Raw genomic sequence first — 12,856 nt, forward strand, 5'->3', positions numbered from 1 at the left:
ATAAATTAATAGCTTATGTATATAAAGTTAAAAGTGTATCTAAATATTATTACTAATAAACAATGCAAAACTATGTCATATAATTACAAAACTTTAAAATATGGATCTTTCTATTATATTTTATGAAACTATAAGTATGTTTACGTTAGTTTATTTCACACTAGTATTTTTTTAACCAAAATTTATTCTTTAAATATTTTGATTATAAGTTTTTCTTAAAATTAGTAATTAAAGTTTATACTTAATATTTATGTATAAAATAAAAAAATTACCACCTCAAGTATTAAATTTAAAGCATCCATGTATATCATTTTTTTATTTATAAAATTGATAGTTAATAATATAATCAATTATTCTTAAAGTGATTCCGTAATTAATGATGGTATTAATAGCCTCTATCAGATTTCGTCATAAAACCCCAATCCATCCCTATAACTAATAGTTTTAGGCTTTAACTAATTACATTATTCTTAAACAAGTCATAAATCAATAATAACTAGAAACAATTGTTTATAGTTATTTCTGCTTATATACTATTTGATCCCTAAATCAAATTCTAGGTAGGCCATTTACCTACACTTCAGCATCTTTTGCAACCAAAAAAGTAAAAGAAAAAATTAACATAAACTACAAACTGCGCATATGTTCTAAGCAATGACTGCCCTGCCATTGGGTCAATCATCATTATACAGTGAGGAAGGAAGCAAATCAGAATAATGAATTTGGGCCCAAAAAAATCTTGCAACAATTCGCAATTGAAGGTCCAATTCTACAAAACAAAAATGAGCCGTATTACCATGGTTTAGACTTGTGTAGGCAACAATGTCCGCAACCGTATTGCATTCACCTAAAAGATGATTCTCTCTCGGCGACAATTGCCACCCAACCCCCTTCCCTTTTCATCGCGTTAACTACTTCTTTTGGGATAGAGAACAAAAAATCTTACTTAACACAATGCTGCCTGGCCTGTTAAGAAATAAACATTACCCAAATTTTCAGGGTTAAAAATATTCCCATTCCATAGGCTTATAGCTCTGGTTTGGTTGATATAGAATCTCTTTTAGGGCGGTGTTTCTTCCATTTCTTTTTGCGCAACTCCATGAGCCAGGATGGAACCTCACAGCCAGATGCTGCCATAAGATTAGCTACATTCCGCAGAAGCGGAATATCTTCTTCTGTGTAAAAAGTAATTGCTTCTCCAGTCCTCCCTGCTCTCCCAGAACGACCTAATGAAAAATCAACATCTTCTATTAGCAAAACAAAATCAATTTAACAAAATTTAAGGGACTTAAGGATATGATGAACGCAAGGCTCCATGAGAGACTATACAACTATTACCCATCTAAACATTTCTTCTCAAATCTAAAACAATATTCATATAACTGCACGTACCAATCCTGTGGACATATGCAGCAGCAGAATCTGGAAAATCATAATTGATCACACAGTTCACACCTTTGAAATCCATGCCCCGAGCCACTACATCAGTAGCAATCAGAACCCACGTTTTTCCAGCTCTGAAGTTATCAACAGCATTTTCTCGCTGTATACAACTCAGGATTAGAATAATGGAAATCACAATAACTGATAAAATAACAAGTATGCTTTAGTATTGGAGTACCTATTGCTAACGATAACTAGAGATTAAAACATAATTGAATATTAAAACAGGTTTGTCTTGAACAATATGATAATGGTGAGTAATAGCAGTCACAAGGAATACCATAATTTGACATCTCCACCCTACAACTAGCAAGGACCAGACCTTGATCACAAACTTCATCAGTTTTCATTTTTGTTTTGGTGTTTCTTGGAGGGGAGGGGGTATTGTTTCAGATTTTCTTCATATTTTCCTACATGAAACTTATGTTGTTCAAAGGGGCTGAGAACTACCTCTTCTTGAGACAAATCAGAATGGATGACATCAACTCTAATGTTGTCAAATGCAAGTTCACCGTACAACTCCTTGGCTCGCTCCTTGCTTTGGACAAAGACCAATACTGGAGGATTTAGACTCTACAAAATATTGCCAGAAAAAAAGTAGGTCAACAAAGGCACGCAACTAAAAAATACCACAACGAATAAGCTGATAGGAGGTGCTACAGTGTTACATGCCTTCCACAAATTCCAAAGGTATAAGTTACAGCGATGAGTATTCCAAGTCATTTCATATTATGTTCACAATACATTATGTAACCACTAAACCCAGAATAAACAGAATATCTGAATATGAGATTAATATATATGCAGCACACAATCAGCAACAGAAACATCAGACCACAAACAAGACAAATTAATAATAGGAAAATACATATTAATGATACATTGTGTGAAGTTTCTAATTTCTTTCAAACTTGTGAGACACACAAACTCTTGACGAATAAGAAAACCAGACCAACTAATGCTATTTATTTAAAGCATTCACATTAGCATTTTACCTCTGCAAAACTTTGACGAATTGCTAGAAGTTTTCCTTCTTCACTTCCGGTAAAAACCAATTTTTGCTTTATTGTTTCGGAAGCCATATTCCTGATACACATAAAAGCATTAGACATCAACTACAAGAATAATATGGAGGAAAACCATACTAAGGTAATGCTCAGGAGTCTCAAGTTCTGTAAATTTCTGCAATGAACTTACTTCCTGCCAACAATTACCCGAACAGCATCATGCATTAGTTCTCGAGCTCGATCTTCAACAAAATCAGGTAAAGTAGCACTGAACAGTGAGCGTATTATGGAGGGGTTCGAGCATGCTTTGATAACAGAATCAATCTGCTTGAACAATACAGGCTCAAATAGCTTATCGGATTCATCAAGGACAAGATACTCAACTCTGCAGAACCAAAAATAGTTGGAAGAAAAATATCAATGTATTGAGCTATTTAAATCACATCACATATCTATTACTGACTCTGTAGACACAATGTAATTTACAGCTAAAAGCATCCTGCAAAATTTTGTAATGCTTAAAGCATAATAAGTAGTTGACCTATAAAGTAAGCTACACCAACTGCAGTTCAACCATGGCATTTTAATTGTTATGCGCAATCAAATTTATCATTACATTACATAACCCCTAATTGAGGGCCAAAGGATACACAAAATAATTGTGGAATATTCAATACATATTGGGTTCTCCCAACTTGTATGAGAGCATTCTCCTTGAGAAATACTTTTATCATTACATCTCCCATGAGGCCTTGATGACTTAACACAAAGCAACTAGTCAGATTTTAAAAGAAGTTCTGGCTGTATGAGTCTATGGTAGTCAACTGACTGATCAACTTATTATTAGTGTTTGCTTACTTCATTTAGTACATAGGCTCAGATAAAAAGGAAGGTAATAGAGCAAATAGTTACCAGTTGTGCCTACTAGTCTGGGCAGGATTGAATTTAACCAGTAGCGGATACTATGACGATATACTTTGGATATAAAATTAGAAAAGAAAAAAGCAGGTCAATAGCTTATTGATCTTCAGAAACAGCCTACATTATAACCATAACTGTTTCCAAGTTGAATTTCATCACCAAATTAATGAAATTTATTTTGACAATACCACATGTAGCACAGAAGACTACTTCATATCAAAGTGAAGTGTAAACTTAAATAAAAAGCAGTAAATGGAATGAATACTAACAGGTAAAATGTTCCTCAAGGTTATCATATACACCATCCCAGGAAAACATTTATATCTAGTATGCAATTGATTGATAATGAACAAAGCAAAGTATAGTTCAATCAATCAATTATTTACCATCAGAGAACTACACTATAAGTGACACAGAGAGACCAGATGTAAAACATATCCACAAGCATTTAAGGTACTCCCTTTGGACCCAAAATGCATGTAATGTAATGATTAGTAGTTCAAGTATTTTAAGTTTAAACGAATAAGACTAAATATTCATCATCTCAAACCTGCTGAGATCAATCTTTTTCCTCCGGATAGCCAAGCGTAAACGAAGTGGTGTGGATATAAGTATATCACATGGAAATTTCGAAAAATCAGCATTTCTTACAAGCTGTTTAGTTATTAACTTGATATGAAATTTTTTGCCTTTAGCTAGCTTTTTGCACTCTCGATATGTTTGTGCAGATAATTCTCGGGTAGGACAAAGGATAACAGCTCGAATGCCACCTTTAGCTGGATCCTGTAAAACACAGTTGATTATAGGAACACAAGACATGGGAAGTTGCGGACTACTAATGCATATGGAGAAAACAAGCAATACCTTTAGCTTCATAAGTATGGGACACACAAATGCAAAGGTTTTTCCAGAGCCAGTTGGAGCACAAGCAAAGCATTCACGGCCCTATCCAAATAATTGAAAGAATATAGCAACAAAAACAATATTATGTTAACATCTAACTTGGGGACAATATCAAGTGAACATAAATAATGATCAAACTTCACTAACGATCTTCTGAAGATCAAAATACCAGATGCAAAATAATTATAGGACAAGTAACTTGATAGAAAGTACATACATGTAAAAGTATTGGGATAGCCTGCCTTTGGATTGGTGTTGGTTCTCTGAATCCAAGTTCTGCCAGATTGCGCAATAAATATGATCGACATTTATATCTGTAAACAATTAATTAAGATTCTGAACCATAGTGATCTTGTAATTTTAATGAGCAGAATAAATAACAAACATAATACAAGATAAATAGGATAATATTCTCATAAAAGATAGGTTAAAATATATTTATGGCTCCCTATACATTATACCTATTTTTTAATTAGGTCGTTATGTATATAAAAAAAAAATTCAATTTGGTTCCTACATGTACAATGGTTTTCAGTTTCGTCCCTAACATTTGTTGCCATTATAAGACTATGATATTAGCATGGAGTTCTAAGCATGGAGACCAAATTGAAAATGACAATAAAGTATAAGGATAAAAAATATAGTATTTATCCACCTTATAAGTGATACTCATTTTCAACTTGCTTCTGAAATTTACTGTATTTTTATTATAGTGACTAAATTGAAAATGAGTATAGGGATCAAAGATATATTTTAACCTAAAAGACTAAGAATACCTTGTTCTCAACTCATCAAAGTTTTGAAGCGGTGACGGCACATTATAACCAGAGACATGAATGTTGTGTTTCTTCCTGAAGATTGCATCGCGCTGAAAACATATCAAAATGGAAGTGAATGATGATAAACCATTGCACAAACTTAAGAACACTGAGAATAATGCATACTGAACAAAACGAAAAGGAACCTCAAGTTGCCTATTTAGTTCCTTCTTCTTATTCTTCAGCTGAATGGACTCATCATCATCTCGAACTTCATCGTTCGACAGTGTCTCAGATGTCGAATTTCTGAACACATTGAATCCTTCAATCGTTTCTTTCGTTCCCTTGCGCTTCCTCTTCTTCGCAGACGGTGCTCTCTCTTCCACTGCTTCTCTTGTTTTCTCGCTTTCATCTTCAACCGCATTCGAAATATTCACCGAGCTATCATCGCTATCTTTTTTCTTTACAATTATAAACCAAAAAATAATAATAATTAATATTTGGCATCAACTGTGGAAAAAAGAAGAAGAAGGTGAATAAGCGTACGGGAAGAAGAGAAAGAGAGAGAGAGAGAGAGAGAGAGAGAGATTGGTACCTGGAACCTGGCAATATCGGTGCTGAATTTCTTTCTATCGAAACGAATGCCGGCGAATAAAAACGACGAGTCGTTGGCCATTGTGATTGGAAGACAATAAAGCAATTAGGGGTTTGAGTAAGGAGGAATGAGTTCGCAGTTGCACTCTGCTTTCTTTTGCTGCGGCCGGCTACTTGTACCGTCTTAATTTTTGCGAAGGAAGGTAACTAGGCAAGTTTTCTTTTATTTTCTTTTATTTATTTATTTTTTTGCCCCTTTCTTCTGACAAAATAATGAACAAAAAATGACAAGTTGGACTTGATTCAGAATTAGCCCAATTTCATTGGGCCAAAAAGTTAAACCCCGAGAAAAGCAAAAAATAACATCATTCCCTTTTCTTCTCCATCAGTTTAATATTAATTAAAAAATAAATATTTAAAATAATATTAATATTTTTTTTGTTACGCGTATTTTTTTCATGTCATCTATATTACAAGGCTTAATACGAAATTGCGTCATCTCATTCCCATATATATTTCTCATTATTTTTTTAAGCGAATCTTCTAATAATATTTTTATTTATTTAATATAAAATACACTTTAAAATTTTATTTTATTAAATATATTCATTTTTTTATTTGAAAAATATATTATCAATATTCAAATGCTTAGCATGTGCACTGCTGGTAAAATTTGTCATTGCCTATGTAAGCTTAAAAGAAAAATAATTATTTTATTACGAAAAATATTATATGTTTCAATTTCAAGGAAACGACACTAATATATTATGAATTTTATAAAAACATAAACATTTATTATGCAACAATAAAATTAAATATTTAATAATTCAATAAAATTATCAGTATTCATAAAAATTATCTCAAAAATATATTTTAATTTTTAAAGTTTGATAAAAAATTATATTGATACATTAATGTCTATAATGAAAATTGTAAAATATAATGGTATTCGTAATAAAATTATGTTTGCCAATAGGATATATTACGGGTGTTCATTAACCGATTCAAACCGTGATAAACCGAAAAATTGATAATCGAAAATTGAAAAATCAAAAACCGAAAAAATCATATTTTTTAATTGGATTGAATTATTTTTTGATTTGGTTGGTGAAAAATGATTCAATCCAAACTGATCAAATATATTTTGAATTTTAGTTGCTGAAGAATTCAAGTGAGTGAGAGAAGTCCCATATTGGTTAAGAATTGACTAAGTGACCTTAAGGTTTTAGGTTTGATTGTATTGTTCCGACACTTAATGTTACTGTTCACTTTGACCATGGTTGACTCGCAAGTGGTATCAGAGCCAATGGTGGATTGGACTGTGGTGATTTAAGTATTTGAAGATATGGGAGACCAAGATCTTGATGAGTGTAGCCAAGTCTCACTGATTGATGAATTCCCTGAATACTCGAAGAAGCAGCTTCTGTTTGAGAGGGAAAGAATGTGGGCCTACGACTTGAGGGGGAGATATTAAGGAATCCAAGTGTGAGTGAGTGAAGTCCCACAATAATTAAGAATGGACTAAGAAAGCAAATGGAATAACCCATGCACCTAGTGCCTTAATGTTTTGGGTTTGATTGTGGTGTTCTGAGTCCACTTAATGTTACTGCTCACTTGACCCATGATTGATGGTCTCTCCCCTGCCACTGGCTCCCCGTGTACGGCCCAACATTTGTAATTGTGTATTCAACCATGAGAATTGATGGTTTGTGTTGTGTGTATATTTATTTTCAACTGAATTTGTCTCTTTTTAGTTATTGCGTAGAAGTTTGAAGGTAAACCTTACAGGTTGAATTCATGCAATTATTGTAGACTCACAATGGATCTGATTCTTAACTCCGACCTGCATAATAGCGGGAGCTTTGTACCACTAGGTTGTCTTTTTATTATTGTTATTATTAGGGATCATAATTTCAACTCACCTTTACCTCCTTTTCTCTCCTTCGAGATTTTGATTTAACAGTGTTGGAGATGATAAAAGAAATAGAGTAAGCATAAAAAATGATAGACATAATATCCTATTGTGTAGAAGTTGGTTGTGGGGATTTCAATGCCCCATGTCTGATGTGAAAATCTGGTTGTTTCTTATGGATATTGATTATGACCATGAGAAGAGAATGCTTGTGTTTGTTTAATCTTCTGTTTTAGGGGCTGGTTCTCGTTGAATTGTTGGAGGTCGTACTGAATTGTGAGTGTGGTTAAATGGGTCCTCGGTGAGATAGCTGCTTAGTAGATTGGTGATGTTTTTACTTTGGAAGTACCAAAGCAACATCATTGTCTTATTGGTGATGTTGATTGATAGTTGGTCTTTTGTTTGATCTGTGGAGGTTGATGCATGTAAGGATCGTAACATTCATTACTTGGTTATGCTGCATATTCTAGACCATTTTGGATCCATAGTCAGTAGTTGTCTTCAGAATGCTTCTTGTCATATATAAATGATAAATCCATGTTTTCTTCCCTAGAAATACCTCACTCCACTATTGAGAGTCTCCTTTTGTATACCATTATTTATTGTTGTTACTCTATTGGATTTCATCTTTATAGAGCCAATCATATCCTTCACCTCCCTCTCGATTTTCAGCCATAGCTTGCCTGAGACTCTACAAGGTGATTCCATTATTGAGTTCTAATTCGTATTATCTCACCGATTCACTGCTGTATTGACATACTAAACAAATCTACTCCCTAAACTCTCAAACCGATCAAGTAGTATATAAAGAATTCAAAAAAACAGTCAAAAAATTTATACCACAATAAAATAAAAATTTCCAAGTAACAAAATAACAATTGTCTCTGAAAGGGCACCAGATCGTCCTTTATTAAATTCATATATGGTTCAAATTATTGTACTGACAACCAAGTTGCTTTCAAAGTTGCAGTCATCCATTCCTCCAAGAGAGCATGATAGAAGAAACCTTGGAATTAACATCACTGTTAAAACTTTTAATACTTAGGCTTAAGTAACAACTAAGTTGCTTTTAAAGTTGCAGCCATCCCTGCCTCCAGTAGAGCTTGGTAGAAGAAACCATTAGCATGAAAGTACGAGGGCCAACATGTAGTGGGCAAGAATGAATCCATTTGTGTTTTTGCTACGACCATAGAACTGCGCTGGATACATGATATTTTAGGCTTTTTCTCTAGGACCTGCAGACATTCAATAACAAGGCTTAAACACTTCAAGTGGTTTTATGCAAATTAAATTAAATCAAAAGTCTCAAATACAAAAATATAATAAGGGTAGAAAGATTAAATAGGTAAGCAATATAACCGACCCCTGTATATATTAAATTTTTTATTGAACGCTATTTTTATAGCAATTAATAAAAGTAACTTCTTAAAGTATAGTTATTTTACCTATTTTTTTTTTTTTCTTATCTTTGTCTATCACTCTCCAATATCATTAGATCAGAATCTCAATAGGAGAGAGAAATGATAAAGTTAGTTGAGATTCTGATCTAATGATATTAGAGAGTGGTAGGCAAAGGTAAACAGAAAAAAGAGATAGGTAGAATAACTTATCCCCTTGAAAAATATAAAGCCTATGAAATTATGCCTAAAGAATATAGTCTTCAAACAGAAGTGATTGAAGGAGTGCTGATACCTCATAAAATTTGCTTCTATCAGTACATGAGATTGCTAAAACATTATAGATGTTCTTACTGTCCCCAAACAGGTAATCAGCTAGATCATTAAAACTCATAGTTGTAATGATTGTTCTTCTTGCTACATCGCTTATCTTAGTCATCAGTGGAAGTTGTGCCATCGAACTCCAATCTTCTAACACAATAACATCATGCCAGCCATTCTAAATCCATTGGAACAAAATAGAACGTGAATTAGATGAACATTAATTTAATAATTCAAATGAAATAAACAATAAAAGAATTGGCTGCAAGTTAATTTACCTTTGAAAAGATAACCATCTTTTGGCCTACAGAGCACTTAAATTTATAAAACCAAAGAGATATCCATGTATTTTTGGTACCAAGCATTTGGTGAAAGTCAAGAGTGCTTTCTTGTAGATGGCTGATTTCATCAGAGTATTGGCGTAGACCCGGTAATGTTGAAAAGGCAGCATCACTATCATCATAATACCAATATTCAAGAGGTAGATTATGGCTAAAATTGAATGAAGTCAAATTTGGAGCTTTAATATTAGTCATAATAAGATTAAAACATCTTATGAATAAAAGTTTCCTCAGCTTCTGACTTGAAATGCTTATCCCATAAAAATTCTTACATCTGTCAAGCACCAAAGACTCAACGTTTGAGCATCCAGAAAACATTTGGCTGAAGGTTTTGCCTCTCAAGCTGGAATTGCACAATGTTAATTCCCGTAAGGTTTCACAAGTTTGTGAGTCTATGCTCAAAGCTAAGTGAAATTCATCATGTTCTTCTCTCTTAATCTCGGTTAAGACAAGCTTTTCTAGACTTGGTGCTTGGATTTCAACACTCACAAGCATCTCACAAAAACCAATCTCAAGCCTTTCGAGGTGACAAAGACCAGATACCTTCAAATGCTCCAAACCATAGCATTTAACAAGTCTTAATTCCTTTATCAGAGAGAAACTAGTAAAGAACCAATTCATTGTACTTTCTGATCTTAACATTACCTTATCTAATATTAGAATTTGAAGGTTTGAAAGCTTTATATCCTTAGAGGAGACTCTGACTGTCAAACCACTTAACCTTAACATAGTTAAGGTCTCGACATAATAGATTCGATGAAAAAAACGGCTATCAATATCCCCAAATTCACCGTTTATGATTTGGAAATCGAACTCTTTGAGAGTGCTTGTCTTGGATACTAGTCTTACACACCTTTGAATCTCCTCTATGGCTTCTCGTACATACGTAAAATCCATGCATAGCTTGAACTTGAATATAACCAGACCTTCTTCCTGGATGCTCATGCTCCTCACTTTTTTCTGCATAATATTCTTGAACAGATCACATGGAACATGATTAAAGTCTTGCTGGTTGATATTCAAATAGGGATATGAAACAGAAAAGCTTTTCCATGGCTTGGATACACAGCTGGTTCGAGCAACATCTAGCATGGTAATTCGATCAAGAATATCATGAATGATGTGTTCGGGCAAGTTGGACATATAATCCTTCGCCATATGCTCCACCATGAGAAGTTTAGGGCACATAGATCCCTCACTTCTTATTTTTTTCGGATGAACGACACTATCTTCCATGAAAGGTAATCCTGTTTGAACCGGAAACATCCACGTTATATGGGACTAGTTCTCTCAAAGAAATTTTTTTGCATTCACAGTGATTTTGAACCCAAAACCTTACTTAAGCGAAATTAAACATGTACTACTTAAACCAATCTATTTGGTATAGAACCCTCACTTCCAAGCAGCAATATATGTAATTGAAAAGAGACAATAAAAAGATTTTCTATGTGTGCCAGAGATAGAGAATCCGGACTATAAGGTGTGTAAAAAGATGTGAGAGTTTGGGGGTAGGAATTAAACATTTACGTCGGCACATACGCACCTTGATACTTGAATTTGAATTATCTTGATATCAGAATCAGATTGTGAATTATAATTATATCGCTATGAGATTGTCGATCTAGAATCAGGGTTTAAGATAATTTGTTATTATATTGGAAGATTTTATTTGTATGTTTAACTAGAAAAATAGTGTTCTAGATGAATAACTTTTTTTTTTACATTACATGAGAATTGAACACACATCCTTACACTACATACACCTAACTCACACACCCCACCACTAGGCTAATCCTAGTGGATTTTCTAGATGAATAACTAATTTGAGAATCGTGCAATTTATATAAAAATAATATAGAAGGTCAATATTTCACCTACAGTTGATGATTTAGTACGGATTAAGAAAGTTTCAATTAAAATTTAAAATTTAAATCGTATCATGAAATGAGAGATATTTAAATTGATTTAAAATTTGAATAGTGATAGTTATTATCTTAGGGGGTGTATTGGATTAGGATTTTTAAAAAAAAAATTGAGATAATTTTTTTTATAGATTTTAGAAGACTATTTAGAATTGGAAGGACTTTAAAGACTTTTTTTACAATCAAGATTTCATAAAATTAGATTTTAATATAATTTATAATATTTGAAAGGATAATATGGATTTATAAGATTTTAAAAAATCATAAGAATTTTTAACAAACATTCAAAATTACAAGAGTCAATAAAAAAATAACAAAGATTTGCAATGATATTAATAAAAAAAAGTAAAACCTAATATAATTTTCTCAATCAAGAAAATGTAATATAATTTTTAATAAACATTCAAAATTATTTAGCAACAGCTCTCCACATATTTAAACATATATTAGTCCTACATGCATTAGCATTTTCTCATTCCTGCTCTTAGGTCTGACCAATGGGTTGAAAAACATCTTATTCATTTGGTATCAGAGCTATGCATATATGATTATAAGACTCCAAAAAAATTTATTTATTAAAATAATTCTAAATTTTCATATAGAATATTAAAATAATTCTAAATTTGCATACAGAACCTAAAGTTCATAATAAAATTTCGTTTGGAATTTTTTGCAATTGATCTTGAAAACCTTGGATTTTTTGTTCTACGTGATGAGAGTTTTCTAACCATATATCATATGCATATTTTCATTGAGTATTCTAAAAAAATTTCAAATCTGAATTTATGAATTTTATTACATGAAAGTTAAGAAAATTTCTCAAATTATTTTCAATCAATACATTGAAACATTGAGGCTTTTGAAAAATAAGTTTTTAGTTATCTATTGACACAAAATTTGTTTGAAATCGTTTCCTATTGCGAAGGAATTTCGTTCATGAATGTACTGTTACGAAATATAGAGTTTATATTCTGAAAATTTTAATCTTTCTTTAAATTGATCTTATTTTACTGATGTAAAACGAAAATTAGTTTGATGGTTTTAGTTCCTCCGTTGTTTTTCCACTATTTTATGTTATTTTTAATACAAAAAACATATCTTTTTGTGCCAAGAAAAATCGCGACTCATAGCTTGAAAAATTTATTTTTTTTAAACTTCCAAAAACTCTCAAAAATCTGCTATTTTTGAGATGGATTATATTAGAATCTTGTTGGTTTCTTGTTTCTGGGTTGTTTTGTGATGAAAATCGCTCAAGAATATGCTTTCTTGAGCTTTGACGAAGCTCCCACGGCTGGACTCGATTTCGAGCGGGTCAACCCGCCAAAGGAAGAAGAAGA

The 12,856-nt window shown here is 32.5% G+C and overlaps 1 protein-coding gene across 1 annotated transcript; it reads right to left on the bottom strand.

The window, feature by feature from the left end:
* Nucleotides 1-642: 642 nt before the first annotated feature.
* On the bottom strand, nucleotides 643-5,796 carry LOC133301392 (DEAD-box ATP-dependent RNA helicase 57). Its single transcript, XM_061501023.1, has 11 exons — nucleotides 5,628-5,796; nucleotides 5,239-5,493; nucleotides 5,051-5,142; nucleotides 4,492-4,588; nucleotides 4,236-4,316; nucleotides 3,922-4,154; nucleotides 2,641-2,835; nucleotides 2,439-2,529; nucleotides 1,894-2,016; nucleotides 1,393-1,543; nucleotides 643-1,226 (listed from the first exon to the last, which is right to left on the bottom strand). The coding sequence occupies exons 1-11, from the start codon at nucleotides 5,706-5,708 to the stop codon at nucleotides 1,027-1,029; spliced, it is 1,599 nt and encodes a 532-aa protein (XP_061357007.1). The 5' UTR covers nucleotides 5,709-5,796; the 3' UTR covers nucleotides 643-1,026.
* Nucleotides 5,797-12,856: the final 7,060 nt, after the last annotated feature.

This window comes from Gastrolobium bilobum, unplaced genomic scaffold, assembly GCF_033153095.1.
Source record: "Gastrolobium bilobum isolate Gb01-03AN ecotype WA unplaced genomic scaffold, APGP_CSIRO_Gbil_v1 utg35430, whole genome shotgun sequence".
Classification (NCBI taxonomy): domain Eukaryota; kingdom Viridiplantae; phylum Streptophyta; class Magnoliopsida; order Fabales; family Fabaceae; genus Gastrolobium; species Gastrolobium bilobum.